Raw genomic sequence first — 26,356 nt, 5'->3', positions numbered from 1 at the left:
AAACACTTCCGGGTTCCTCTTCTTACCTTCCCTCCCCCTCCATGGTTAGGAGGTTCCTGCTTCCTTCCACCAGCCCCAGGCCACACCCCACTCATTTGGCGGGGAAGGAAAACCTGAGGTGTCCAAAAGTCCTAAGCACTATTACTTCACTCACTCATTGTGCAAATGTCTACTGATACTCATCTGAGCCGGCCTGGGCCCTCCTCCGGTCAGCTCCCACTGTCCCTCCCAGGCTACTCACCCACCTGGCCCAGGCCTGCGAGCTGCAGTTGCTGTGGCTGGCAGAGCACCCACCCTGACTCTAAGGCTGTTCCCCCAGGCTCTGCCTGGCAAGGAAGGGGCAGAGGTGGGGGAAGAGGGCCCTGTGCTCTTGTCTCTTCAGAACTGTGGTGACTAGAGGTTGTGGTGCAACCTAGGAGGAGGAGGGGGACAGTATAAGAGTGACTGGTGATTCCTGCAGGATGCTAGAACTAGAAAGGCTGTCTTCCCTCGCCCAGCCACTCTACAGACACACTCTGCCCATGGTCAACCCTGTCCTGGGTCCTGGTGTCCTCGGGTTCACTCTTGTGTCTCCTCCCTTCCAAGGATCTTACTTGCCGGCCCCCACTGGGCCTCCCCAGTCCAATCTCCCTGCTCCCTAACCCCCTTAACATAGCTGTGCAAATGAGCATGGGGCACATGGGGTGCAGGCAACTCCCACCTCAGCTCTCCATCCCCAGCTGACAGGCCTGTGTGCCACCAGTCTGAGCAGAAGGAAACAGTCCTAGGAGCTCAGCCTGGACTCACTGACCCAACTTATAGGAGGACACCCACCTGCTCTTGGGCCCAAGTCCAGTCTCAGGGACATGATGCACCAGAATGCAGAGCTGAGGGTACTGGGGAAAGTGAGCACAACCCAAGATCCACACTGGCCCTGGGGTCTGGGCATTCCTACCAACCACTCAGCCCACTGCCTTCATCCCTGCGGGAGTCTCCTTCAACATGCCTGCTGCCCTCAGGCTGTGCACAACAGGCAGTCACAGCCTTCCTAGAGCCACTATTTCTCACATGGGGTGAAGTAGAGAGGGGGGCCACGTATCCCCAGAGGACCTGACAGGCTACTTAGCATGACACACTGACTCCACATTAGGGCAAACAGCCCTGGCCTGGGACAGGGAGGAGACTTCAGGACAGGTCCCCCGGGCTGGGCTGAGCAGGTGGAAAGGTGAGTAATGTAGGCTGGCTTCTCCCTCTTCTACCTGTGTGCACCTGCTGATTCTGCCCCTTCCCCTGGGGGGGGGGGCATGTGCCTTCTACTGATTATGTCTATTCCAATCATACATTCCAGAACTAGTGAAATAACCACAGATGGCCCACTGTGAGAAAGACCACAGCTTACACTCCACTGAAAACCCAACCTCCTGAGCCCCTACACTGGCAGTGACATTGGGGCCTCCTAGAATTCACATCAGTTCAGAATTAGCATCAGTATTCAGTGGTTCTCAAAAGGTCTGAATACTTTCTTTTCCAAAGTGCATAGACAAAAAGTTGTGGATCCTCTTAGAGAAGGCTGAGAGAAAGATTAACAGGATAAATTTGGGAGGGGGGGTCCTTCCTCAAAGGGACATAGGCTCCCCTTCAACTGAGAGGTTCTGCATCTATAAACTGGCCCCAGTGTGGGAAGCCATTTCTGACACATGATTGGGTGGCTCCCGTTAAGGGTCTGAGGCGCTTTGGCTGTGTCGAAGCTTTCCCGGCCCTTTCCTGATGAGAGAGCCCATCCGTGTGGGGGTGTGCCTGACCACTGACTCCGGGGACCCAATCACTGACCCTGACCTTGGAGTGCAGCCCCCCCTCAACCTTCATTGGATGGAATTCTCCCCTGAATCTCTTGTTCCCCAATAAACGGCTACTCCCAGGCGTGTTCAAACTCTCTCTCTCCTGCTAGCCCTGAGTAATCCTTGCTGACCTGCTGGACGGTTAGAGGACGGAACCAGAGAGGGGAGCCGTCTCGGACCTAGCAATATAAATAAGGTAACTGAGTCTGTGTGTTTTATTTCGATCTCATCTAGCTAACTTTATGCCTAGAACCTCATTAATGAAACCATTGCGCAGGCCACGTGGTGGACCCCAGCCTAGAGATTGATTGACAGAGGGGCATTACTCAGTTCCAATGACTGCCATTGCACTTGAGCTTTCCCAGTCTGGAAACTTAGGCATAATACCTGACCCGGAGAAGAGCGACCCATTCCCACATATTACCCCAGGCGCCTGACAATATGAGTTGGAAAAGCCGTGTAGTTCTTATGGAGCATATCATCTCTCTCATGGGGGCATTTTGTACCTCAGCCTGGGACAGGTTTCAGGGCCTTTGTATGTGCTGTGCTCACTGCCCAGGAAGCAACTCTCTTTGATTCTCTCACCTGCCACTGCTGGCTGAGATGACCCCCTCCTCACAGTCCTTCTCCCTGACCACTGGGCAAAGGGGCAGGCAGTCCCCTAGTTGCCCCCTTCACACATTCTAGCGCCATTACTCTGCTCTTTTTTTAAATTTTATTTATTTTTTAGTTATTGGCGGACACAACATCTTTGTTGGTATGTGGTGCTGAGGATCGAACCCGGGTCGCACGCATGCCAGGCGAGCGCGCTACCGCTTGAGCCACATCCCCAGCCCCATTACTCTGCTTTTCTTGCCCACATGAGCACCTGCCAATTAACTTATTACCGTCTGTCTCCTGGGTTTCCCATGAGACCTTGAGGGCAGGGCCCCGTTTTCTCCTGCTCACAGCTGCATCTCCAGCACCAAGCACTAAGTATTTGTGGAATAAATGAAAAAAAAAAAAAAAAACTGTGCAAAGGCCTGACATCCAAGTGCTTGCATCCTTGATGTGGTTACCGAAAGCAGTGGGCTGGGGATGTAACTCAGTGGTAGAGCGCTGAAGGAAAAAAAAAAGAGACAGCAGGGCAGGTGTCATTTATTTATTGATTTCTTCCTGATTACTCCAGGAAGATAAGGAGGTGGGCTTAAGAATCATCTGCCCTCTTAGATGGCAAGAGCTTTTGAATTCATACAGTAAGGTGACCGCATTTGGGTCTGAACTGGAAGGACTGACCCCAGAGCCCCAGCTACACTGGGTGAAGCAGTGCAACAGCAGCCCCTTTCCCAAGAACCAGTGAAGCAAGCTCTACCACAGATTGGGAAACAGGGTCCAGGCATCTCATCAGGAGATGAAGAGTCAAGAGTCTGTCACATCAGCCTGCGCTCCTAGTGGGTCACAAATCATCACCACCCTGGATGGCTTAGAAGGCTTTTACCAGAGTAGATCATAGAGTCACCAGGGCTGGAGCTGCAGGCCAGGGCAGCCCTTGTTTGCATTCTTCCTCCCAGTACAGCTTGGGGAAGAGGGGCACAGCTTAGGTGAGGACCCAGGGCTCCACAGACATGGGTCCAGACAGCCAGGGAATGGGCAGAAGGTCAAGAAGAAGAGAAGGTGGGGGGTACAATGACATTCAAAGACAAGATAAGCCCAGAGACTGTGAGCTGGAGGCCAAGACAGCCAGCAGCTCAGCCCCGACCCCCAAGGCCCTTTCTGGCAGAAGACTGGACTATTGCAGACAAGTGCTTTGCCCAAGGCTGTCCAGCCCAGAACTCAGGCCGTGGGTGCCTTCCTGGTGTCTCAGTCACTGCCACTACCTCCCTGTTGAATTTCCAGGATTCCAATGCCAAGGTGGGATGCCAGAGTGTGCCCATGGCGCACATACATCTGGGGTAGGTGTGGCAGCTCGCCTAGTGCCCCTCAGAGGCAGCACTTTCTTTGCCTGAAAGAAAGGAGAGGATAGAAAGCCACTGTGAAACTGTGCCTCAGACACCAGCTGAGCTGGAAGGCCCAGAGGCCTGGGCCCTGAGAGTCTATTTGACAGGGGACAAAGATGATGAAAGGACAGAAACACCACTCAGGCTAATCATGCACTAGGCCCTCAGAGGGTGCTTGTTTTACCCCACTGTGCTTGTGGTGTGGCATGTGCTAAAGACAACAGCCCAATTCCACAGGGTATGAAACAGAGATGAAGGGAATGGCTGGGGTCCTGGTGACAGCCAGGGAACACTGAGATGAGAACTAAAGTGTGGGAAGGAGACAGGCAGCTGCATCTGCAGACAGACTGCTGAGGCACAAGGTTCCCTGTGAGCAGGTGAGCCGCAGACAGAGGAAGCCGAGCTGGCAGAGTGCACAGCCAAGAACACCACCAGCAGTGGCACAGGTGTCCTGAACTGCACCAGGTACCAGGCCCGAGGGTTCTGCATCCCATGCAGCCGTTCTTATCGGCCCTGGGAAGGAGGCTCTGCCATCACAGGCACTAAACAGAGGAGGAGGCAAACTTAGAGGCTGAGAAGCAAGCCTGAGATCACGACCACAGGGACACGCAGCACATGACCCAGGTCCTCAGCTTTGCTGGCCCCAACTACTGACTATAGCTATAAGAAGGGCCAGGACTCCAGAGAAAACCCTTTGTCATACCCTCCCACAGATGCCCCCTCTGGATCACACAGAGGGAGCTAAAATTTGCAGCCACTTTTTGGGGTGACCCTGGGAAGGTTGTGGGCAGTGTGATTTGGTGCCCCTGATACTTTGCCATAGAAAGTGAACAAGCAGGGGCTGGGGATGTAGCTCAAGCGATAATGTGCTCGCCTGGCATGTGTGGGGTGCTGGGTTCGATCCTCAGCACAACATAAAAATAAAATAAAGATGTTGTGTCCACCAAAAAACTAAAAGATAAATATTAAAAAAAATTCTCTCTCTCTCTCTTTAAAAAAAAAAGAAAGAAAGAAAGAAAGAAGAAAAGAAAAAAGAAAGTGAATAAGCACAGATGTGTCCTCCCTTGCCCCAGACCTCTGTAGTGTGTGTAGTTGTCCTCCAGCTGCAGAAGGTCAGCTTACCTTTAGGGATGAACTTCAGCGAGCTGCTAAATATTCAGAATCGGGATTGCCCAGGCTTGGGGCCATCGTTCAGGAATTCATGGCCCAGGCCATTGCCACATCTGCCACAGGACACCTGGGAAGCCCACACAAGGTAGTCATGTCAGTTCTGGCCCATCAGACAGCCCTGGTGCAAGCCAGTCCTACTGTGGAAGGCTGACCTTCATCCTGGGGACCTAGGTAGGGAAACTGCCCTGATGCCCGCATTCCACCAGGACACTAGGCTTTCCCCAGGTATGGAGTGGCAGTCCCCTTGCTGAGGCCAGAAGCCTCAAATAGTCAGCCTGGAATTTCCAAGAGTTGTGGGGGAAGCAAGGAAGGAAGATGTGACTGGTTCTCGGGCTCTCCCTGAACAAGCCCCCAACTCTGGTCACTGTCACCCACCTTCAAGGCCTGAGGTCGATTGTGCTCCGCACGCTTGGCCACACTGTCAGCGTGGATGGTCTCAGTGAATGCTGGCCATGGGGATGAGTGTGCGTACTTCGCATGGCTGGAGAAGAGCTCATAGCCACACTTGGCACACACATAGATGCCTGGAGTGTGGAGAAAGTAAAGGCAGAGAAATCTCAATGGCCGCATGATTTGGAATCTTTTAACATTTCCATTTTACGGATGAGGAAGTTGAGGCTTGGTACTGTGGACATCCAGTGAGGTATGTGGCCAGGAAGAAGCCCAGTCAATCTGATAGGGACAGAGCACTCACCTCACCACACCCTGCAGAACCCACAGAGAGAGGCCCTGAGTGGTCAACATGACCACCTGGCCCCACTCCCATTTCAGGCAGCTATCCTACTACCCAACAAAGCCCTGAACTGGACACCCACCCACTGGCCTGCTCTCCAGGGAGGAAGAAGATAGTCCCAGAGAACAGGCCTCCAGCAGACAGGGAACCCAGAAAGACAGGGGCCCGGAGGACAGATTTCAACCCATCCCCAAAAGATCACTTTGTGGTGGAGAGGGCAGGGGCAGAGAAGTTTGCAAAACCGACTTGCAGATTATTTGAAGAACTCAAAACAGGAAACTCCATGGGTACTGAATCACTCCCCACCTATCTGGGGACAGCCTCCCCTGAAGTCTGTGAATTATTCAGCCTTTACCAGGAACTCAAGCAGGAAGCAAAGAACTAGAAGATGCTATGGAATGGAGTTTCCCTTGGCATAGGACAAGCGGGGTCGCATAGCCAGAGGGTCTCAAGGAACAGCTTTGCCCTCATGGTCCTGTGTCACAGCTGGTCCCATAGTGCTCAGTGTCATAAACCAGTCCCCTAGAGGATTAACACTCAACAGATCCCATACCAGGGAGGCCTGTGCCCTAGTCTTTCCTGTGGATGTGTTTTTACCAAATTAGTCCATTATCAGGAGTCCAACCAGCTAGATGAGAACTTACCAGGGCCTCTCACAGACTGGGGCCAGGACTGAGGTTGGGGTATGCCCCAAACTACCGCATCCATTTAGTCACTTGTCAAATTTCACGGACAGCTGCCAAAAACTGCACCCCTGGATACCCAACCCGGAAGGCATGGGCAGGTGGGGGAGGACACAGACGGGCACATTTTTATTCTGTGCCTGCTCACTCACCAGCCGAAAAGGGAACCCGAACTGCCTTTGGGATAGATAGATTTTCCATCGCGCTGTTCAGAAGACCAGTATACCACGGCCTCCTCACCACCCGCTACACAGCTGGACCCACGGCTTCTCCCAGTTCTCCCCTGGGGTCCTCCTACTCCCAGGACCTCCGGTGTTCCTCCTCCTCGACCCCCTTTGCCTTCGATCGCTTCTCATCAGCTGCCACACACGTCCCATTCCCGGACTCGGACTCCACCGTCACTCGGAGTGAGGGGACTCCCCTTCTTATGCACGCCCTCCACCCCACTCCCTCCCGGCAGGGGTGACAGGCTGGACCTGGCTCAAAGTGGTTCTGGAAAACCTCGTTCCCGAAGAAGCTGCAGAACGACATGGCACCGCCGGGACAGCCTAAAAAGCAGACTGGAGGGAGCCGGCCCGCGCCCGCCTCCCCTTCCGGAGGACCATTCACTCTGCAGCTGCCCCAGCCCCGCCCCTAAAAAGGACCAATCAGAGGGGCACCAGAATTTCGCCCGGCCCGCCTCCCGATGCCCCGCCCCTTCTCGAAGACTGGCTGGATCCTGTCTTCCAGCAGGCCTCGCCCATCGGTGTCTCCTACCGACCACTCCCAACCGCTTCCCAGAAGCCCCGCCTCTGCCGCGCAAAGGCCCGCCCCGTCCCGTCCCTAAGGCCACAGAGTCACACGGCTTCAACGGGATCTTGGGGATTCAAGGGGATCTTGGAGACTCCTGCGACCAGGCTCCAGAGTGGGATGGCGATGCACACGGACCCGCATCCCCTCGCCCTGTCTCCAGAGCTAAGCCCTGAGCCACCGACCGGCCCTTCCGGCCTTTCTCGCGCCCTCAACTCTCTGAAACACTGGGAAGAGTTGACCCCGGTCTTTATTGGACAGAAGAGGCAGGTGGGGTGTGTGCATCTCAGGCCCACGTAGCTTATAAGTCTCCCGAGGTCTCTGGCTTTTCCTTTTCCAGATGCTTCTTCTGAGGGCCCTGAGGAGGACAGGAGGATTGTTAGTCACAGGAGTCTGTCCAGGGATACCGTCCAATGGCTGCCCTGCTGACCCTAAAAGCCCTCCTGTGGGTAAGGCAGGGAGATGCCCTGCCAGCTCCTTCTGCACCAGTTTCCCTGGCCCAGAGGAGGAGAAATATGGAGTCTGAGCCCCCAGAGAACATGAGGGCTGAGCTCACCATGAAGGCCCTCTTCTCCTGGGCTGTCTGAAAGCGGCCATGGCCAAACTTAGAGGTGGTGTCAATGAACTTGAGCTCAATATTCTCCAGGGCCCTGCGGCTGTGATGCACGAGGAGGGACTGGAAATGGGTGGGAGAGGAGGTGTCAAGGCCAGAGGGTTCCCATCCCCGCCCTTCACCTTAAATGCACACCAGGAAGGTCTTGCTCACCCCACTCCTGTCAGACCCCCGCTTTCAGCTCCCACCCCCCTACCCCACTTTGAGCAGGCTGGAGGATGGAACAGGCTAGCTGGGACAGCCCATGGGGGACAGGACCGCCTGTCCACATGCTGTGCTGACCTTCCTCAGCGTGATGACCCGCTTCTTGGTACCAGCAATGCAACCCTTCAGCATGACAAAGTCGTTGTTGACTTCCCCATAGTGGGGGAAACCACCCTGTGGGGGAGGCAAGTCAGAGGCCAGGCTAGTGAAGGGGTGCTGTATTAGGAGGTGGGTGTGGCTGGAAGACCTGGAATTCCTACACACAGGGCTGTGATGGAAGGAGCCCCATGCCCAGCCCCCAGGCGAGGGGGTGACATCCTCATCCTGCATCACTAATCAGGGCAGCATCTGAGGCATATGCTAAGTTGTTTTGTGTCTTAGCTCATTTAGTGGTCTGCATTTTTGTGGGGAGAACTGAAGCTCAGAAGGTTGGAGTCTCTTGCTGCAGGCTCTAGCTGCAGCCCCTTGGGCTGGGCTGGGCTCGGCTTCAGTCCACAACAGCACTGCTGCACTTCATCCCTGTGAAGCAGCCTAAGTGCAAGCTCTTCAGAGGAGGCTTGGAGAATGAAGGAGACTGCAGGGATGGGGGCCACCAAATGGCTGCTCCCTAGTTCACTGGGCCCACATTACTGCCCACCTGGCAGTGCATCCCACTGTGGGGCACAAACCTGAGCTCCTGACTGCCCCCTACATGCTCCTTGGCCAGCCTGGCCTCCCACCTCACCAGGGGTGTGATGGACTTGTCAGTCACATCGTAGCTGGTGGATGCATTGTTCTTGACCAGCTTTCCGTCTTCCATGTGCAGCCCTCTGCCAATACGGTAGATCTGCCAGGAGAAGAGGGCAAGAGGCAGGCTCTAGAACCAGGGGCATGTCCACATCCATCAGCACACGTGCTCAGACCCAGATGGGGATTTAACCATGCAGGCAGTGTCTGGGTCACGCACTCACCCACTGAGGTTTCCCAAAGCCATGGACATACCTTCTTGTTGAGCTCAGTGCGGTGGTGATAGCCCTTCTGCCCAGCCCGTGCAATGGAGCAGCCCACGCGGGCAGGGTGCCAGGCACCAATGCAGGCCACCTTGCGTAGCCCCTTGTGGGTCTTCCGAGGCAGTTTCTTGGTATGCCAGCGGCTTGTGACCCCTGCAGATAGGAAGGGCTGGTGGCTGAGAAGCCAGTATGGTCCCTACCACGCAGCCTTTCCTGGAGACAACATCCCCTTTTGGCCCTACCTTTGACACCCCGGCCTTTGGTGACAGCAATGACATCGATGATCTCACTCTGGCTGAAAACACTGTGCACTGGCACCTGCTTCTCCAGCCGAGCCTGTGCCCAGGCCACTTTTTCAGCCACCGTGCCGCCGTTCAGCTGGATCTCCATGATATGGGCCTTCTTCTGCCGGAAGGGCAGCAGCTTCATCTGCAGGCATGGTGCAGCCTTCAGTTCCCAGAAAGGCACACTCCCTACCCACCTGCAGACAAGGCATGGCCAGCCAGGGACCCTAGGTCTTTCTGTGCCCGGCTATATGTTATATGCTGTACACTGTGGGGACAGCATGGAATGAGGCCGAGTCCCACACCCAGGGAGCCACCATCTAGTTGGGAGACAGATAAGCCAAGTCAACTATTGGAGAGGGATAGGTGCTCGGATGGACTGACATACTTCAGGAGGAGTTGTCAGGGAGGGCCTCTCTGTGGAGATCATATCAATAATCTTTCCATTAGGCAAAGATCTGAAAGTTTCTGGGGCAGAGAAAATATCATGTGCAAAGGCCCTATGGCAGGAACAAGAGTTGGTGGGACAGAAAGAAGGATATGGCCAGAAGGTGGTAAACAGGGAGAGTGGCAGGTCCACACAAGTTGAATAGGAAGGAACTCAGCCTTTCTTCCAAGTGACGCAATCAGTCAGCAGCATCGGCTGATGCTTTGTGAGCCAGAGACTATGGGGACACACAGACCAGTTAAATCACAACATAGTGTTCAACAAATATTTGTAAAGCACCTACTGCATATGAGGCTCTGTGTGGGCCCTGGGGCCTGACAATGAATAAGGCAGGTGAGGATCCTGCCCCATGGCCTCTGCCCAAAAGAGCTCAGGTCTGTTGATGGAGATGGGCATTAACCAACAACTCACCCATGAACTGTGGGTGTGAGAGTACCTGGGGAGAGCGTGTATTCAGTAGGCTATGGGAGGCTCTGGAGTGGAAGGGCAACCTTTCTCAGGCCTAGAAGAAACTTCCTTGAAGATAAAACACCAAGAACTATTCCAGAACAAGCCAGAGGGTGCTGGTTACCTGTCAGCCACCAAGCCAGAGCCCAGGGAAGAGCACTAATCACACACGAAGTACCAGAACCCAGAGCGGGCAGCCAGCCCTCCTAATTGGACATTTGGTGGAACATTCAGGCCCTTCAGAGAACTTTGGGGCATGGCCAATGCCCCCACAGCCCCTGGGAGGGCACTGACAGTCAGTGCCCTAGCCCTGGCTGCAGGTGTCCAGCCAGGAAGTTGGGCAGCCCTTGGCCTTGTGCCTGAGACTCTGGGTATTTTTAGGCTGACATTTGTCACAGCTCCTCAAAGCTGGAGGGGAGGGGGGCCAGGGGTGAGCTTTGCTGGGTGGGGTGGGGCTGACCTGGGAGTGGACAATGACCCGAATGACTCTGCAGTACTTCTTCATGGCGGCAAAGTCCTTCTGGAGCTGTTTCTTGCCGTCAGTATCCCGCCATCTCTTGCAGGCCTTGGTGAAGGCTTTCTTCTTGCTTTTGTGCCTGAGCCACATACAGGAGGTGCTCAGAGGCTCCAGCCAGGGTGGCCCCAGCAGTCCTGCCCCTACCCCACCTGCAGCTCCCCAAGTAGGAAATCTCTTCCCTGAAGCTCCTGCACTGGGTCCAGTTGGTCTGAATTTAACACAGGCTGTCACCCCCGGCCTGGCTTTCCTCCTCTCCCTGTAAAGCGGGGTAACTCCCTGCCTCCCTGTGGTCCAGGCACCTGGACGCCACCCCAGCTGCCCCACTTCTGTGCTGCTGATCCCACTTCCAAATCAGGCACCATACCCTAGCCCTGGGCAGACATCACTTCTAACCCTCAGCAGAACTCTGGAAGGTGGAAATTATCATCCCTATTCTATAGAGGAAGAACCTGGGATTCACAGGAGTTAAAACTCTCAGATTAGGGCAAATTTTTACTGGAAACAGTGAAAACAGGACAAATAGCACTTTCTGGCCACTTGCTCTGTGCTAAGCACTGGGCACATTTCACTAGCCCTGAACTCACAGCCACCCCATCAACACAGGGACCACCCAGCCCCATCTTACAGCAGAGGAACTCAGAGGTAAGCCTCTCTGGTCCCACATCCTGCACTGACCCTGGGGCCCAAGCTCATCATCTCCCACAGAGCCTCAGGGCTGGCCGGTGCCTGTGTCTCTAAGTTCTGGTGCACAGGACTTAGTGCATGGAAGATCTGAGCCTGAGAGTACCTTTTTATGCACAGGAGCTTCTGGGTTGGCTGTATCCCTTTTCACCTTGGCTGCTCCGAAGCTCAGAGCAACTCTGATATTCCATCAAGTTAGCCCTGTATTTAACCCTGGGTATTATAATATTTGCTTCCTTGTTTTCCTCAATCCTGATTTCCTCTCCAGACCTTTAAAACATATTCATCCCTTACTGAAGTGAAGCACCTGCAGTTTCCTACCTTCTACTCGATGTTGACACCTCTCCTCTTAGCCACCCACCCTCACTGTTCCAGCACAGAACTGGGTGTGGCCCTCACCAGTCCTTGTAGAAGCGGCGGCGGCACTCATCACTGAGGTGTTCTGCAAATATGGTCTTGAAGCTCCGCAGGCCTCGAGGGGTGGCCACGTAGCCTACCACGCCCACCACAACCAGGGGTGGTGTCTCCACAATTGTCACTGCCTCCACTTCCTCCCGTTTGGAAATTTCTAGATGAGACCCAGGGACAGGATGATGAAGGAGACTTCCTGAGGCCCATGGGGAAGGGAGCAGAAGAGATGGCCACACAGGGTGGGCCAGGACAGCATGTAGCCAGTGGTTAGGGCAGCTTTCCTGCAAGGTGGGGTTGGGCCTTCTTATTTTTAATAATTTAAATGTATTTTTATAAGTTCCAGCAAGACCTAGAAAAGTCCATGATCGCACAGATACCACTGTCTAGGCTGCCGTGCAAAAAAAAAAAAAAAAAAAAAATACATTTTAAGAATATTTTAAAGGAAAGAAGGAATGGAGGGAGTGAGGAAGAGACCTATGGTGGTGGGGGGGAACATGCATTGGTACTTAATGCCACCTAAAAAGATTAAGGTACTAAATTTTGTATTATGCATACTTTGCCACAATAACAAATAAAAGAGGGCCAGGTGTGATAGCACACATGCCTGAAACCCCAGCAGCTCAGGAGGCTGGGGCAAGAGGATTACAAGTTCAAGGCCAGCCTCAGCTAAGAATTTAGTGAGATTCTGTGTAAAATTTTTAAAAGATTAAAAAGGGCTGAGGACTTATCTCAGTGGTAAGTTGCCCTGGGTCCAATCCCTAGTACAAAAATAAATAAATAAATAAATACATAAATAAATAAGAAGGTGGGGGATGGAAAACAGATGGGTGTTGTCAGGAAGGGGCAGGAGGAATATGACTGCACAGGCCACCCAAGGATCCCTCAGGGGAGGATTAAGTGGTGGGTGCCCAAATTTACCCAGGGAACAAAAGTGCATACTGTGTACCTGTTTGAGTGTGCTAGCACATGCATAACCAGAGAAACCTAGTTTGTGGGTGATCACATCCATGTCAGTATGGTTACTTCTTACCACTGCCTGTGAATCTACAATTATCTCAAAGCAAAACAAAGAACAGTCGGGTGCAGTGGTGCACGCCTGTAATCCTGGCACCTGGGAAGGCTGAGGCAGGAGGATCCTAAGTTCAAACCCAGCTGAAGCAACTCAGTGAGGCCCTAAGTGATTTAGTGAGACTCTGTCTCAAAATAAGATATAAAAAGGGCTAGGAGGTGGGGTTGTGGCTCAGTGGTAGAGCGCTCATCTAGCATGTGGGAGGTCCTGGGTTCAATCCTCAGCACCACATAAAAATAAATAAACAAAATAAATGTATTGTGTACAAATAAAAAATAAATATTTTTTTAAAAAGGGGCTAGAGTTGTGGCTCAGGAGTGAAGTGCCCCAAAGTTCAATTCCCAGTACAAAAAGGAAAAAAAAAAAACAAAGTATACATATACACAACTATATGAATATACTAAATAACAGTTGATAATATGGTCCACACATGGCCAAAAAAGTACAGATGTCCTGGCATGGCCTTGAGTCCCAGTTCCTTCATCTCAAGAAGACTAATTGGACCAGCTTCTTTCTTTCTTTCTTTTTTTTGGGGGGGTTACTGGGGATTGAACTCAGGAGTATTTAACCACTGAGTTACATCCCCAGCCCAGGCTGGCCTGGAGCTTGTGCTCCTCCTGCCTCTGCCTCCCAGGTCTCTGGGACTACAGCCTACGCCACTGTGCTGGGCTGGACTGGGTTCTAGCGGCTCAGTGCTTCAGTGTACTCACTGTAACTGGAGGCAATGGCAGCACCCACCTGAGCACTGCCTGTGGCCAGAGCCTGATGAGGGGCAGCGTGAGCCCATCACAGTCCTGACCCTGCCTCCCTTCAGCAGGGCCTCATCTTTTCTGAGACTGTAGCCACTCCTGGGATGTAGGAGCAACCCCTGGCTCCCAGCCTCTGAAGGTTCCCCCCGACCCCCACCCGCACGCATCCCCTGAAGTGACTCACTGAGGCCTGGCCGGTGCACCTCACGCAGGGTGTGGGTCATGCCCGCCTTGTAGCCCAGGAAGGCAGTGAGGTGCACAGGCTGACTGGGGTCATCCCTTGGCCACGTCTTCACCCTGCCCCGGTGCCGCCGACTCCTCTTATGGGGCAGGAAGCCCAGGTGTCCATGCCGAGGGGCAGAGAACTTCCGGTGGGACTAGGGGCAGCAGAGTGAAGGGTGGAGATTGAGGGATGGGACCTCCACACCCTCATCTGCCCGCCCTGGTGGGCTCAGCCTGTTGGGATCCAGGAGGGCTGGGCAGCACTGAGGCAGAGTGCTCTGGGCACAGGAGGATACTGCCATCTCCCATCTCTTGCCCCTTCTAGGCCCAGGAGCCCAGCCTTGGCCCCTTGCTGCCTTCTCAACTGCCCATCATTACAGCCCAGAGAACTCTCCAAGCTTGGGGGAGATCTGGGGGACGCCCACCTGCCCCCCTCCCCAGGAATGCCTGCTTATTCTTTGTTCAGGCTCCAGCCCCAGCCCACTGACCATGGTGGCCGATTCCGGAAGGCCAGGATGGGGCGTCCCCACCAGGCGCCAGAGGTCGAGTGGCAAGGCCAGGACACGTAGCAACCAGATCCCAGATTTAGCCCCTGGCACTAGCTCGGTCTTCCTCTGTGGCCAGCAGGGTCTCTTGTGCCAGGAGCAGACTGGGGCGGAGCATCAGACAGGCAGCCTGTGATGGGGATACCTGGAGCCAGGGCTGGCACCCCATTCCTCCATGTCCTGGCACTGAGTCATGACGCTCCCAGGACAAGACCAACTTGGCTTGACAGGAACAACATACCCTAGTTGGGGGCTCCTCTAAGAAGAGCCTAGATTGTTGAGTTTTTAGGTTTCCTGTCCTGAGGGCTATTAAGACTGAGCTGGACATAGGTCTACCACGCGGCCTGTGCAGTGGTTTCATTAATGAGGTTCTAGGCATTAAGTTAGTTAGAAGAGATCAAAATAAACACACAAGCCAGTACCTTATTTTACATTGCTAGGTCCGAGACGGCTCGCCTCCCTGGTTCCCGCCTCTAGCCGCCCAGCAGGGCAGCGAGGATTACTCTGGGCTAGCAGGAGAGAGAGAGAGTGAACACGCCTGGGAGCAGCCTTTTATTTGGGGGACAAGAGATTCAGGGGAGAATTCCATCCAATGAAGGTTGAGGGGGGGCTGCACTCCAAGGTCAGGGTCAGTGATTGGGTCCCCGGGGTCAGTGGTCACGCACACCCCCACACGGATGGGCTCTCTCATCAGGAAAGGGTCGGGATAGCTCCGACACAGCCAGAGCGCCTCAGGCCCTTAACGGGAGTCACCCAATCACGTGTCAGAATGGCTCTCCACACATAGGGGTGCGAGAGGTGGACAGGGAGGGTTGACCACATGCCCATCAAGATAGAGATTCCTTACCAGCTATCTGGGCATCCCTTAAACCAATCAAAAATGACACATAAAGTTAATCATATAAACTAAGGCTGAGTATCACTTCCTTAGAGCTGAATGGAAAATCCCTAATTCCTTGTGCATAAGAAGTATTTAATATTTAAGTATTTAAATACTTTTCTGCCACTTCCTTTCTCCTCTTTTACACCATCTGAATCTTTTTCTTTTTAATATTTATTTTTCAATTTTTGGCGGACACAACATCTTCGTTTGTATGTGGTGCTGAGGATTGAACCTGGGCCGCACACATGCCAGGCGAGCACGCTACCGCTTGAGCCACATTCCCCAGCCCCCATCTGAATCTTTTTGTTCCTGGACAAAATCTATTGTCCCTTTCACCTTGAATAGAATGATTCCACATGAATGTTCCCAAGAGCTTACAGACTTTAACATTATATTAAATAACATGGGGGGGAAATACAGTTTTAGTCCTTATTCTCCAACTGATTAGTTTATTTCATAAATTCTATTCATTTTTTTTTCATTATTTTAATGAGCAGTTTAGCTTTTATTTGTAGAACTGTGATTGATCCAAACAGCCAAAAACAGCATAGTAATTATTTACCAATTTTATTAAAATTTCAAACAAGTAATATTATATGTATTTTTAAATAAAATATGTCTATTAAAAAAAAAGATAGTGATTCCTGCTTGGGGTGATGGTGCACACCTGTGATCCTAGGGAGGCTGAGGCAGGAGGATCATAAATTAGAGGCCAGCCTGGGTAAAATATGGAAAGGGCTGGGACATACTTCAGTGGTAGAGCACCTTGGGTACTGGGAAAAAAGAAAGTTTTGAATGAAAAGAGGTTGATACTTAAATAATTTCTTTTTTGAGGAGGTATTTTTTTTTCCTTTTTGAGACAGGGTTCCACTATGCTGTCAAGTGATCCTCCAGCCTAACTCCTAAGTAGTTGGGACTACAGGTGTGTGCCATTGCACCTGGCTACCTTATTTTCCAATTTCAAGATTCTATGGTTATAAAGTTCTTCTGGGAATTGAACCCAGGGGTACCTTATCCCTGAGCTACATCCCCAATTTTTTCTACTGTTTATTATGAGATAGCATCTCACTAAATTGATGAGATTGGCCTAGAACTTGTGATCCCCCTGCTTCAATCTCCCAAGTTGCTGGGATTTCAGGTATGCACACCACCATGCCTGGCTATCGTTATAAAGTTCTTTAATCACAAAGTTCTCTAGGTGTAAGATGTCCCTAAGAGAATGTGAATTTTGCATCACTAGATGCCAAAATTCTAGCATGCTACCAAAATACAGTCTTTGGGGCTGGGGATGTGGCTCAACTGGTAGCGCACTCGCCTGGAGTGCGTGCGGCCCGGGTTCGATCCTCAGCACCACATACCAACAAAGATGTTGTGTCCGCTGAGAACTAAAAAATAAATATTAAAAAAAAAATTCTATCTCTCTCCACTCTCTCTTTTTAAAAAAATAAAATTCTCTTCTCTCTCTCTCTCTCTCTTTAAAAAAAATACAGTCTTTGGGTTGGAAGAGTTCATAATCTGAAGATTTAACATTTCCAATTCTAGATTCTGTGGGTCCCTAGCTGCTGGCTCCATGTCCCTGGCCCCTGCCTCTGGACAGGAAATGACTAGCACCCTGCCTGGATAGCCAGCCAGGTGTGCACATTACATATAAGGCCATGGTGGCTCTGGTCAATGGCTGCCATGGGGCACTACAGTGCTCAGAGCTGAGATGGAACCAGCTGCCATAGGCCAGAGTGCCCTGTGCCCATGATGGGAGCCCCAATCTCTATGCGTTGGGCTGGGGCACAACTCATTCCTCCTGCTCTGCCCCAGGGAGGTCCCCAAACTCACTGTCACCAGTCCATTCCTGAGGGACAAAGACAGCAGAGCCCAGAGAAGGTTGTAGGGACTAGGCAATCCAGAAAAGATTCCTGGAGGATCAAGACTTATACTCTTTGTCGATTTCTTGACTTATTGTGTGTGTTCTACCAGTCGATGTTCTCCATAAAAGCCAGGTCGTGTTCACCTCGTTTAGCACCAAGTCTAGCCTGCAGTAGGTTCGGGAGGAATCATTTCTTTGAGTTTGTTGCTCTCTGCCTGCCTCGGGTGCGATGGCTCCAGACCCCACGTGGGGGCGCCCGCGGCCAACCACAGCATGTGGTGCTCGCCCCGCGCAGGCGCAGTGATCGCCCTGCGCGCAGGCGCATCATCGTTCCACGGCGCCCCGCGCAGGCGTAGTTGCCCCGACGACCTCCGCAGGGTTATCCGTACCCGGCACCCAGCTAGCGGACTCCTGTGAGCCATGCCCGACCCCTGGGACAAGGACGTGTACCCCGACCCCCCGCGCCGCACGCCGGCGCCCTCCCCGCAAACCTCGCTGCCCAACCCCATCACCTACTTCACGAAGGCCTTCGACCTCCTGGTGGACCGACCCGTGACCCTCGTGAGAGGTACGAGCTCGGGGTTCTGCCTGCTCGCGGGGACCCCGGTGCCCCACACCCGAGGTCCCCGAGCTCCGCCGCCCCCTTTGGCTTCCCCACTGCTTCGCGGACCATTCCCCGGGACCTCCCCCGCCCCCCGGGTCGCTCCACCTTTCCCCGGGACGCCACTCCCTTGGCTGCGCCCTGTGCCTTCTATACCAGGACCCCTCTTTGCTCTCCGTCTCTGCCGCTTGAGAGGCTCCCTTAGTCTCTGGTCTCCGTCATAAACCGGGGTGTGTGTGGGGGGTGCTTGCTCTCGCAATCAACTGAGTCCTTGGGCCTGTTATGTCCCAGGCCCCTGCAATGCAAGTGACAACTGGTTGTAGTGTAATGGCTGAAATGCCCAAATTCGCCGTCTCTGGTCCTAATTAGAAAATGTTCCATGCAACTCTTTGTGGTCCTATTTGCCAGCCTTCTGGTCAGCAGCAAGCGCTTGCTCTGCCTTGTTACAATTAAGCAGCTCATTCGTTCAACCATAAGACATTTGAGGTACATAGCATACTCAAGTGGGTTTTTTTTTTTCCTTTTTTTCCTATATTACGGTCTTCCAAGTTCTGGGGATTACTGGTTTGGGGGTTATGTGTTTATTTGGCACTGGGGATTTAACCCAGGGGCATTTTACCACTGAGCCACATTCCCAGCCCCTGTTTTGAGACAGAGTCTTGCTAACTTGCATGGGGCCTCGCTGAGTTGATGAGGCTGGTTTTGAACTTGTGATCCTACTGCCTCCACCTCCCAAATCCCTGGGATTACAGGTGTGCACCACCACTCCCAGCAAGTTATTTATTTATTTAATTTTAAATTATATATATATATATATTTTTTTTTAATTGTAGTTGGACAACTACAATTTTTATGTGGTGCTGAGGATCGAACCCAGGGCTTTGCATGTGCTAGGGAAGTGCTCTAGGCTGAGCCACAACCCCAGCCCCAGTTTATTTGTTCCTGGGCTGTGGGACAGGTGGACTTGTAGAACTGGGTTCTGAATCCTGCCTTGCTCAGTCTCATTGGTGAAGACAAAGGGTTGTTCTGGTCACAACCTGTGATGATGCAACTGGAGATATCACCACTTGTAGCCTAGTCCTTTACAGACTCAGTCCAGTTTGCTGTTTCTGTAAAAGCTAACATTTAGGAAATACCTCCACCCATCTATCTAAACTGACAAGTATATTATCTGGTTTCCTTTCTAGAGTTTATAGAGCAGCAGCATGCCAAGAACAGATATTATTACTACCACCGGCAATACCGCCGAGTGCCAGACATCACAGAGTGCAAGGAGAAGGATATCCTGTGCATTTTTGAGGCAGAAATGCAATGGAGAAGGGACTAGTAAGTGTATAGCAGGGAATGTTGAGAAAGTACGAGACCACTTCCTACTGTCCCATTATTTCCTGGGGATTCCTTGGGATGGCCTCATCCAGTGGGTATATCTCTTGGGGTTGGCTCAGATTTTGAAGACAAGGCTTTCACTCAATCCTTTGGGTACTTGCTCCTTTTTAGCAAAGTTGATCAAGAAATTGTCAACATCATCCAGGAGAGGCTTAAGGCCTGTCAGCAGAGGGAAGGAGAGAGCTACAAGCAGAACTGTGCCATGGAACTGGAACAGTTTGCCCAGGTGGCCAAGGCCTACCAGGACCGCTGTAAGTTGAGCCCTGCCCACCCTTTTTTGCTTGTTTTTTCTTACCCAACTTATTAGCCAATCCATCCACCATCTCCTTCTCAGATCATGACCTGGGAGCCCATTATTCTGCCAGAAAGTGCCTGGCAAAGCAGAAGCAGAGAATGTTGGCAGAGAGAAAAGCTGCTAAGGAGGCTGCTGCAGCCTGAGGCCTCTTAAGTAACCTGCTGCATTGCTGAAATAAAGTGATTTAACTCTACTTCTGGTGGTGTCATTAACCCCTCCGAAATTCCAGCTACCAGTTTATATGGAAGACAGAATCATTTACTAATGGGTTTCATTCACTTTATTATTTTTGTATAAAAACCCTATGTTGTAGCCACAGCTGGAGCCTGGGTCCTCTGTACAGAGACTCTGGTATGGGTTTTCACAAGATGGTCAGTGAATTCCTACAAAGAAAAGTCAACAGTTATATAGTGGGAACACCATTCCCCTACAAAATTAAGGTGTTTCTGTCCCCCCCCAAAAAAAACCTGTTGATAAGATAGGCCATGATGTAAGAACAGTAAAATCTCACTAGCTAGACCAGAAATACCTGATAAGGAGACTTGGTGAACACAGTCTCTTTCCAGAGATCAGGGGTCAAATAGCTATATGTCTTGGAGATGGCATCAAAGGTGGCCTTGGCTTCAAAACAAACAACAGGAGAGGGTTAGTGGCTAATAGCAGAGAAGCCCTCCACCCCTACAGAAGCTGTTGCACTCCTAGGAACAGAGAGGCCACTTAGGGGCAGATCTGCCGTGCATTAGGAGGGCCCTCCTCTCTCTCCCTTAAAATACGCCAAGCACACACTGCACCTGTGTGATTCAGCGGAGCTGAGAGAGGGTTCACTGGTGATTCATTTAGGGGCCACCTACCAAAATTGCCCAAGGTGGCAGTGCAGCCCCTGGCAGAAGTGTAGCAATCATCAATACCAGCCATCATCAGTAGCTTCTTGGGTACAGGAGCTGAGACGATGCCAGTACCTCTGGGGGCAGGGATGAGCCGTACCAGCACAGAACCACAACGTCCTGTCACCTAAGAAAAGCAGAATCACATAACAGGGCCAGAGGGAAAATATGCTCCACCCCAGGCCCATCAATAACCATCACAGCTTACCTTGCAAGGGACAGTGTGAGGCTTGCCAATCTTGTTCCCCCAATAGCCTCTCCGCACAGGAACGATGGAGAGCTTGGCCAGGATGATGGCCCCTCGGATAGCAGTTGCTACCTCCTTGGAGCATTTTACTCCCAGTCCAACGTGACCGTTGTAGTCCCCAATAGCTACAAATGCCTGGGAAAAAACTATGTTAGGCGGCTGGTGATCCTCCACAACATCCATACACACTACCTAGTTCCTGTTGTGCCTCTCAAGGAAGAAAAGGCTACTGTGAGGCCAATCCAAGGTCCAGAGAGGCTCTTTCCTCTCTCTCCCCTGTACGAAAGTCACACGGGCAAAACTTAGTGTGACCATGCAGAGTGGGGAGAGTTTTGCCCAACCAGCCAAGTGCATTACAACCCTAATACCTTGAATCTGGTCCGCTGACCAGCACGAGTCTGTTTCTGTACAGGCATGATCTTCAAAACCTCATCCTTGAGTGATGCCCCCAAGAAAAAGTCAATGATCTCAGACTCCTACAACAAAAGAACCGGTGTGCAAAAGTTGAGTGTTTAGCCCTTGATTCACCTAGACTCCAGGTCCGAGATGGCATCCTTTTCTATAAAAGCGAAGCCACCTCACCTCCGGCCACAACCCATGTCAAAGGTGGACCCACACAAGCGCAACCACAGGCTCAAAGTGCAACGCTCCCAGCCCCTACCAAATTAAGCTCCGGGAGGCTGGTCGTTCAGCGCAATACCTTGATGGGCAAAGAGAAGAGATAGATCTCCTCCAGGGACTTGATCTTCATGTCCTTGACCAGGCGGCCCAGCTTGGTGACCGGGATCCACTGCGGGGAAGGTGCCAGTCAACAGGAATACCTTCTCGGCGCCGTCCCCAAACGCGCCCCGCCCGGCGCCCGGGCCTACCTCCTTGTCTTCGGCCTTGCCTCCACGAGCCCCGCGGCCACGGCCCCGGCCCCGTCCACGGCCTCGGCCGCGGCCTCGGAGACCGCTGCCGAAGCCTCCGCGGAAGCCGCCCCGGCCACCCATTCCGGGGCCCCCGGGACCTCCGGGACCTCCCGCTGCACCGGCGTCATCCGCCATTTGCTGCACCAAGAAACAAGAACCAGCCAATTAGCGGGGAGCTGCCTCTGTAGCGGCGTGGGAAATCCAGACACGGTCCACCGCGTCTGAAGATGAGATCGTGCGGGTTGGCCCTGGCCATCCGATGTCCGCGGATTGCCACCGCACGCGCCCCGTCCCGCCATAGCTAATAAAACTACTCACGTGTTTTTCCAGAGAAGAAGAAAGAATCCGTCTCGGAAGGAGCTTTTATAACAGGCCAAAAACCGCGAGATCTCGGGAGCCTCGCCCCGAGTGGCCCTAGCACCTCGAGCGGCTACGATTGGCTCCGCGGCGCCCCGCCCTCGCCGCACTCTGCGTGCGCCTGCGCATCGGCTCTTGCCACGGCCCGGGCCTGCGCGGCGGGCGGCTGGGCGGATCCGTATAAACGCACGCGCCTCCGTCCCGCGGCCTTTCGCGGATGCTGGGACAGCGTGCTTTCCTTCGCTTTGGTAGGTCCTATCTGCTAGCCTGTCCGCAGGTAGCCGAGAGACCGGCGTTGGTTGAAAATCACCCTCGGCGCTGGCGGTGGCCGTGGGTGAGATTCGGCGCCCAGAGCCTCCAGGGGCCTCAGCTCGCCGCCCACTACCGGTGTGGGAAGGCGAAACCCAGGCCCCGACATCCCCGCTGCGGCTACTCGCGCGGTTATATCCCTGTCCAATCATCCCTGACCCCATCTTCTCTCTCCGCAGGACACGGATCTCCCGGAGAACTTGAGGCCAACGCCGTCAGGACCTTGGGGGGTCGTGGCAGAGATCGGTGGTCCCAGCGTTTCAAATAAAGATGTTTAACTCGGGATGTGTGGACGTTCTTGGGGTCTCCTACCTGCCGGAAAATCGAGCCCTAGTAGTGCGTTTCTTCCCGGGCTAGCCAAACTGCTTTCGGATACCACAAATGTAGGGCTTAGGCACGTGTCTTAAGTGTCAGCCAGATTGGGACCCTGGTCTGTCTGCCTGTGCAGTGGAGTGAATTTATCAGTCCTTAACAGTGGTGCTCAACCTACATGAGCATGTATCTCTAGGTCTTTTCTCAGGTCTGCACAGATGATAAACACTGGAAGGGAACTAGCTGTTTGCCGGTGATTTAGTTCTCTCTGCTATGGAGAACCAATTGATCAACATATGAAGACCCTAAGCTTTTGGAGTTCTCAGTGCCTGGGCAACACCATCTGAGAAAGGTGCAGCTGTCCCTGTGATCCTACTGACCTTGGGGAAACAACTCTTAAGAGTCTAGGTTCTCTGTGTAAACCTGCTCTGGGACCAGATGTCAGCCTTGACCAACATAGAGGGTCAGTGGGTGTCCACACCTGAGTTGGGGCTGCCCTAGTGTTTACATTCACTTTGGGCAGTACAGGGCTACTTGCTTTCCCAGCAGGCCCTGGGCCAGAGTTGTGGTTTTTTTTTTTTTTTTTTTTTTTTTTTTTTTTGATATATGTTTAGTTGTAGATGGACACAGTACCTTTATCTTACTTATTCATAATATGGTGCTGAGACTCAAACGCAGTGCCTCACATGCTAGGCAAGAGCTCTACCACTGAGCCACAGCCTCAGCTCTAGACCAGAGTTTTGATTGGCCTGAGCTGAACAATGCCACTGTGATGTCGACCCACACCTCCTGTGAAATGGAGGCTCCCGAGCCCCGGGCATCAGTGGAGCTGCCGTCCAGATACAGATCATGGTAAGCCTAAGGCCCTCCTTTTTCCAGCCCTAAGATTTATGCCAAGCTATCAGGGATTGACCCAATTCCTCAATCAAAAATGCTTGGCAGTGGGTTACAGCCCCTACAAGGAATGAGGAAACCTCTGGGTCAAATTTAGAGCCATCTCTGCTAGGGATTGGTGGTCCTGGGGAAACCTTGACCCTCATGGCTATCTTCTACATGAAGAGAGTTCTCATGTGGCCTACCTCCCCACCCAAACACTTGGGTATGTGGAGTGGGGGGCCAGAACCTGGTGCCTGCCAGGCTCTGATACTGGTTTGACCTTTGCAGAGTGGCGGGTATGATCTCAACCTCTTTGCCAGCCCTCCCGACTGCAACTTCCTGTGCTCCGTCTGCCATGGGGTTCTCAAGAGGCCAGTAAGGTTGCCATGTAGCCACATCTTCTGCAAAAAGTGCATCCTCCGGTGGCTAGCCAGGTGCCACTGGGAACCCAAGGGACTGGGAGGGCAGGTGTGAAGCCACTCCTGTGGTCCAGAGCCCAGACTTTCCTAAGTCGGCTGAACACTGGGTTCCAATAGCCACAAGATGCTAAAATGTGTGGGTCTCCTAACCCTGTAGTGTTAACAGGTCCCAGCCTTGGGGACCCCCTTATACCTCCTCCAGCTAGAGACCATTTGGGTCACCCCTTGAAGATCTGTCCCTACGGTCATGTCACTCTGCTTCCTTCTCACCTCACACACACTTGCCTCCTTCCAGACAAAACACCTGTCCATGCTGCAGGAAAGAGGTGAAAAGGAAAAAGATGGTCCATGTGAATAAACTCCGGAAAACCATTGGCCGCCTAGAAGTCAAGGTAGCTCAAAGTACCCACTCCCATCACCCTTGGGTGGGGCAAAGCCAGGGCCAAGCATGCCATCTTCAAAGAAAACCAAGTGCAGCCCAGGCATCAGCAGACCTGGCTAAGTTTGAGTCATATACTACTTACCTGTGTGACCTTGGGCAATTTACTTAACTTTTCTGAGCCCTTGGGGCCTCAACTATAAAATGGGGATTCTAGAGAATTTTCAGTGAAGTGCCAGGTGTATGGGCTTTAGTCTCCAACCCCTGATTTTACAGATGAGGAAACCAAGGTTTTAAAAAAAAAAATGCCCCGGGTTGGGAATGTAGCTCAGTATTAGAGTGCTTCCTCAGCATATGCAAAGCCTGGGTTCAAACCCCAGCACCACTACCATCCACACAAAACAAAAAGTGTGGCAAACATACCAGACTAACCCAGCTATACACCTCCCTATGGCCTATGGCCCTCCTCTAAGCACAGAAGTTCTTCCCACCTACCCATCTGTTCTGGAAGCAGAAAAGCTTGGGAGGTTCCTAGTCTCCTGGTTCTTGGTCAATGGTCAGATACCGAATGGGAGGAAAGGGTGGGGGCCAGGGAAGAGCCAGCTGGCAAATTCCCAGCCTGGCCTGGTCTGGCAGGGCCCAGCTAGGTTCGCTCACATGGAGGTCTCTCACACCCCCAGTGCAAGAACGCTGAGGCTGGCTGTTTGGTGACATGCCCCCTGGCCCATCGCAAGGGGCATCAGGACTCATGCCCCTTTGAGCTGATGGCCTGCCCCAACGAGGGCTGCTCTGCGCGAGTGCCACGTGGGGACCTGGCTGAGCACCAGCAGCACTGCCAGCAAGGTGGTGTGCAGCTTTGCCTCTTGGGCTGCGGGGCCACCCTGGGCCCAGCTGAACGTGCACGCCACAACTGCTACCGAGAACTACGCGAGGCCTGGAGCGAGCGCCAGGAGCGCAGCCGGACTCTGCTGCTAAGTCTGCTGCGGCGTGTGCGCCGGGTGCACCGCACCACCAACCTCATCCGGCGGCAACTGGCTCAGCTAGGCAACTTCCTGGAGGAGGATGACGCCCTGCTCCTGGGCACTGTGCAGGAGACTGAGGCCACCCCAGTGGGCAGTACTGACGCTGAGGTGTGGGGGTCACAGGGCCAGCATGCCTTGTAAATACAAGGGCAAATAAATGCTGAGCCCAGGCCGGGCCTATCTCACCGCCTCTGTGCCTGCTAGCCTCATACCCTGTGCCCAATCCCCAGGCCCCCTTGCTCTTCATTTGTCTATTTCTTTTCTCAATGTCTCTTCTCCCAATCTCAATTCCAGTTGCTTCCTATCAATTTGTTTTACCAGTTTTGTAGCCTGTAGCATGAATGGCTCAAAATCGTTAACTCAGTAAAAGCCAGTTCCTCAATAGCTCAGGAGGACCTGCACCCTCTCTGCACTCCTGTCCTTTAAGAATATCCTCTGGGGTTGGAGATATAATATAGCTCAGTGAACTAGCACCGGTAGGCCCTGGATTCAATCCCTAGCACCACAGTCTCCTGTGCAATGGCTCCCTTAGCCACACTGACCTCTGCACCCCTAAGCAGTGGCTGTCCCTCTGTCAGAAACACGATCTCCAAAAAAACTGCTTTACTTCAATTGCTCTGGTGCCCCCTTCTCAATGAAGCCTTCTGCACTGCCCCCATTTAAAACTGCACTTCTGCCCTCTGCCTAATCCCTTGCTAACCTACATTTGCAAAACCTTAGCCTTTAAACTGGTGTAATAATCCCCTTCTTCCCAGACCAGCCCTTGCCCCCACTGCTGCCCACTGGAGAGCTACTCCAGGGCAGGAAATTTTTCTTCCTGGGGTCTCCAAGGGCCTAAGGCAGTGTTTTGCATACAGAAGGTACTCAATAAATATTTGAATGTCTCTGGAATTACCCAATTAGTGCGTTTATCCGGTGCACTTATATGGATTGAGTCCACCGTGCAGAAACTGGCTCTATCCAAAAAAAGGGGAGGAAACACTTTCAAATGCCTGCCCTACTCGCTAAGTTGCTCAGGCTGGTCTCCAACTTGCGATCCTCCTGCCTCTGCCTGAGTCGCTGAGATTACAAGCATGTGCCACCGAGCCCAGCCATGGAAGTTTCTTAGTCCTCAATACCAAAAAATAAACTTGCATAAATAGGCAACGTCACGGGCAACCGGAGCACACTACCTATTTCCTTTGCCGGGGCTGCGCCCCTCCACACCCCACCCTTTAGACCGGAAATTCGCCGGCTTCCGTTTCCGGACGCAGCAGCAGCAGCTACT

The 26,356-nt window shown here is 52.8% G+C and overlaps 5 protein-coding genes across 9 annotated transcripts; 2 read left to right on the top strand and 3 right to left on the bottom strand.

Moving 5' to 3' along the window:
* Nucleotides 1-2,936: 2,936 nt before the first annotated feature.
* Nucleotides 2,937-7,290, bottom strand: MSRB1 (methionine sulfoxide reductase B1). 2 transcript variants are annotated; one of them, XM_081298577.1, is made up of 4 exons: nucleotides 6,856-7,290; nucleotides 5,339-5,487; nucleotides 4,916-5,030; nucleotides 2,937-3,798 (listed from the first exon to the last, which is right to left on the bottom strand). In XM_081298577.1, the coding sequence occupies exons 1-4, from the start codon at nucleotides 6,908-6,910 to the stop codon at nucleotides 3,767-3,769; spliced, it is 351 nt and encodes a 116-aa protein (XP_081154703.1). In that variant the 5' UTR covers nucleotides 6,911-7,290; the 3' UTR covers nucleotides 2,937-3,766. The 2 variants fall into 2 exon arrangements, with proteins under 2 accessions (XP_081154703.1, XP_081154704.1); XM_081298578.1 differs by having other exon boundaries at nucleotides 6,532-7,262.
* Nucleotides 7,291-7,400: 110 nt separating this feature from the next.
* On the bottom strand, nucleotides 7,401-14,442 carry RPL3L (ribosomal protein L3 like). 4 transcript variants are annotated; one of them, XM_081298571.1, is made up of 10 exons: nucleotides 14,291-14,442; nucleotides 13,765-13,957; nucleotides 11,751-11,919; nucleotides 10,614-10,749; nucleotides 9,217-9,403; nucleotides 8,967-9,127; nucleotides 8,710-8,841; nucleotides 8,064-8,159; nucleotides 7,725-7,844; nucleotides 7,401-7,526 (listed from the first exon to the last, which is right to left on the bottom strand). In XM_081298571.1, the coding sequence occupies exons 1-10, from the start codon at nucleotides 14,291-14,293 to the stop codon at nucleotides 7,470-7,472; spliced, it is 1,254 nt and encodes a 417-aa protein (XP_081154697.1). In that variant the 5' UTR covers nucleotides 14,294-14,442; the 3' UTR covers nucleotides 7,401-7,469. The 4 variants fall into 4 exon arrangements, with proteins under 4 accessions (XP_081154697.1, XP_081154698.1, XP_081154699.1 ...); XM_081298572.1 differs by having other exon boundaries at nucleotides 8,710-8,811; XM_081298573.1 differs by lacking the exon at nucleotides 8,064-8,159.
* Nucleotides 14,443-17,436: 2,994 nt separating this feature from the next.
* On the top strand, nucleotides 17,437-19,566 carry NDUFB10 (NADH:ubiquinone oxidoreductase subunit B10). The gene is made up of 4 exons (XM_081299242.1): nucleotides 17,437-17,659; nucleotides 18,880-19,018; nucleotides 19,190-19,329; nucleotides 19,413-19,566. Exons 1-4 carry the CDS (start codon nucleotides 17,512-17,514, stop codon nucleotides 19,514-19,516), a joined length of 531 nt encoding a protein of 176 aa, XP_081155368.1. The 5' UTR covers nucleotides 17,437-17,511; the 3' UTR covers nucleotides 19,517-19,566.
* Nucleotides 19,567-19,638: 72 nt separating this feature from the next.
* On the bottom strand, nucleotides 19,639-21,576 carry RPS2 (ribosomal protein S2). The gene is made up of 7 exons (XM_081299240.1): nucleotides 21,374-21,576; nucleotides 21,205-21,294; nucleotides 20,873-20,980; nucleotides 20,466-20,639; nucleotides 20,225-20,384; nucleotides 19,903-19,994; nucleotides 19,639-19,756 (listed from the first exon to the last, which is right to left on the bottom strand). The coding sequence occupies exons 1-7, from the start codon at nucleotides 21,548-21,550 to the stop codon at nucleotides 19,676-19,678; spliced, it is 882 nt and encodes a 293-aa protein (XP_081155366.1). The 5' UTR covers nucleotides 21,551-21,576; the 3' UTR covers nucleotides 19,639-19,675.
* Nucleotides 21,577-21,722: 146 nt separating this feature from the next.
* RNF151 (ring finger protein 151) lies at nucleotides 21,723-26,312 on the top strand. The gene is made up of 6 exons (XM_081299241.1): nucleotides 21,723-22,020; nucleotides 22,261-22,856; nucleotides 23,008-23,245; nucleotides 23,558-23,703; nucleotides 23,984-24,080; nucleotides 24,748-26,312. Exons 3-6 carry the CDS (start codon nucleotides 23,243-23,245, stop codon nucleotides 25,228-25,230), a joined length of 729 nt encoding a protein of 242 aa, XP_081155367.1. The 5' UTR covers nucleotides 21,723-22,020; nucleotides 22,261-22,856; nucleotides 23,008-23,242; the 3' UTR covers nucleotides 25,231-26,312.
* The last annotated feature ends 44 nt before the right edge of the window (nucleotides 26,313-26,356 follow it).

Source organism: Spermophilus citellus (assembly GCF_964194105.1).
Source record: "Spermophilus citellus genome assembly, chromosome: 6".
Classification (NCBI taxonomy): domain Eukaryota; kingdom Metazoa; phylum Chordata; class Mammalia; order Rodentia; family Sciuridae; genus Spermophilus; species Spermophilus citellus.
This window is presented reverse-complemented; position numbering and strand designations above follow the sequence as displayed.

What these genes read in the sequence shown, in the direction of transcription:
- RPL3L (XM_081298571.1), bottom strand. An exon ending in GGTGCACCGGCCAGGCCTCA is followed by an intron (nt 11,920 to 13,764) that starts GTGAGTCACTTC and finishes GGTCTCATCTAG; the next exon opens with AAATTTCCAAACGGGAGGAA. An exon ending in GGGTCATTGTCCACTCCCAG is followed by an intron (nt 9,404 to 10,613) that starts GTCAGCCCCACC and finishes CCATGCCTGCAG; the next exon opens with ATGAAGCTGCTGCCCTTCCG.
- NDUFB10 (XM_081299242.1), top strand. Translation starts at nt 17,512, where the DNA reads ATGCCCGACCCCTGGGACAAGGACGTGTACCCCGACCCCCCGCGCCGC. An exon ending in ACCCGTGACCCTCGTGAGAG is followed by an intron (nt 17,660 to 18,879) that starts GTACGAGCTCGG and finishes TTTCCTTTCTAG; the next exon opens with AGTTTATAGAGCAGCAGCAT. An exon ending in ATGCAATGGAGAAGGGACTA is followed by an intron (nt 19,019 to 19,189) that starts GTAAGTGTATAG and finishes GCTCCTTTTTAG; the next exon opens with CAAAGTTGATCAAGAAATTG.
- RPS2 (XM_081299240.1), bottom strand. Translation starts at nt 21,550, where the DNA reads ATGGCGGATGACGCCGGTGCAGCGGGAGGTCCCGGAGGTCCCGGGGGC. An exon ending in GCAAGGCCGAAGACAAGGAG is followed by an intron (nt 21,295 to 21,373) that starts GTAGGCCCGGGC and finishes CCTTCCCCGCAG; the next exon opens with TGGATCCCGGTCACCAAGCT. An exon ending in TGCCACCTTGGGCAATTTTG is followed by an intron (nt 19,995 to 20,224) that starts GTAGGTGGCCCC and finishes TTTGTTTTGAAG; the next exon opens with CCAAGGCCACCTTTGATGCC.
- RNF151 (XM_081299241.1), top strand. An exon ending in ATCCTCCGGTGGCTAGCCAG is followed by an intron (nt 23,704 to 23,983) that starts GTGCCACTGGGA and finishes GCCTCCTTCCAG; the next exon opens with ACAAAACACCTGTCCATGCT. An exon ending in TTGGCCGCCTAGAAGTCAAG is followed by an intron (nt 24,081 to 24,747) that starts GTAGCTCAAAGT and finishes TCACACCCCCAG; the next exon opens with TGCAAGAACGCTGAGGCTGG.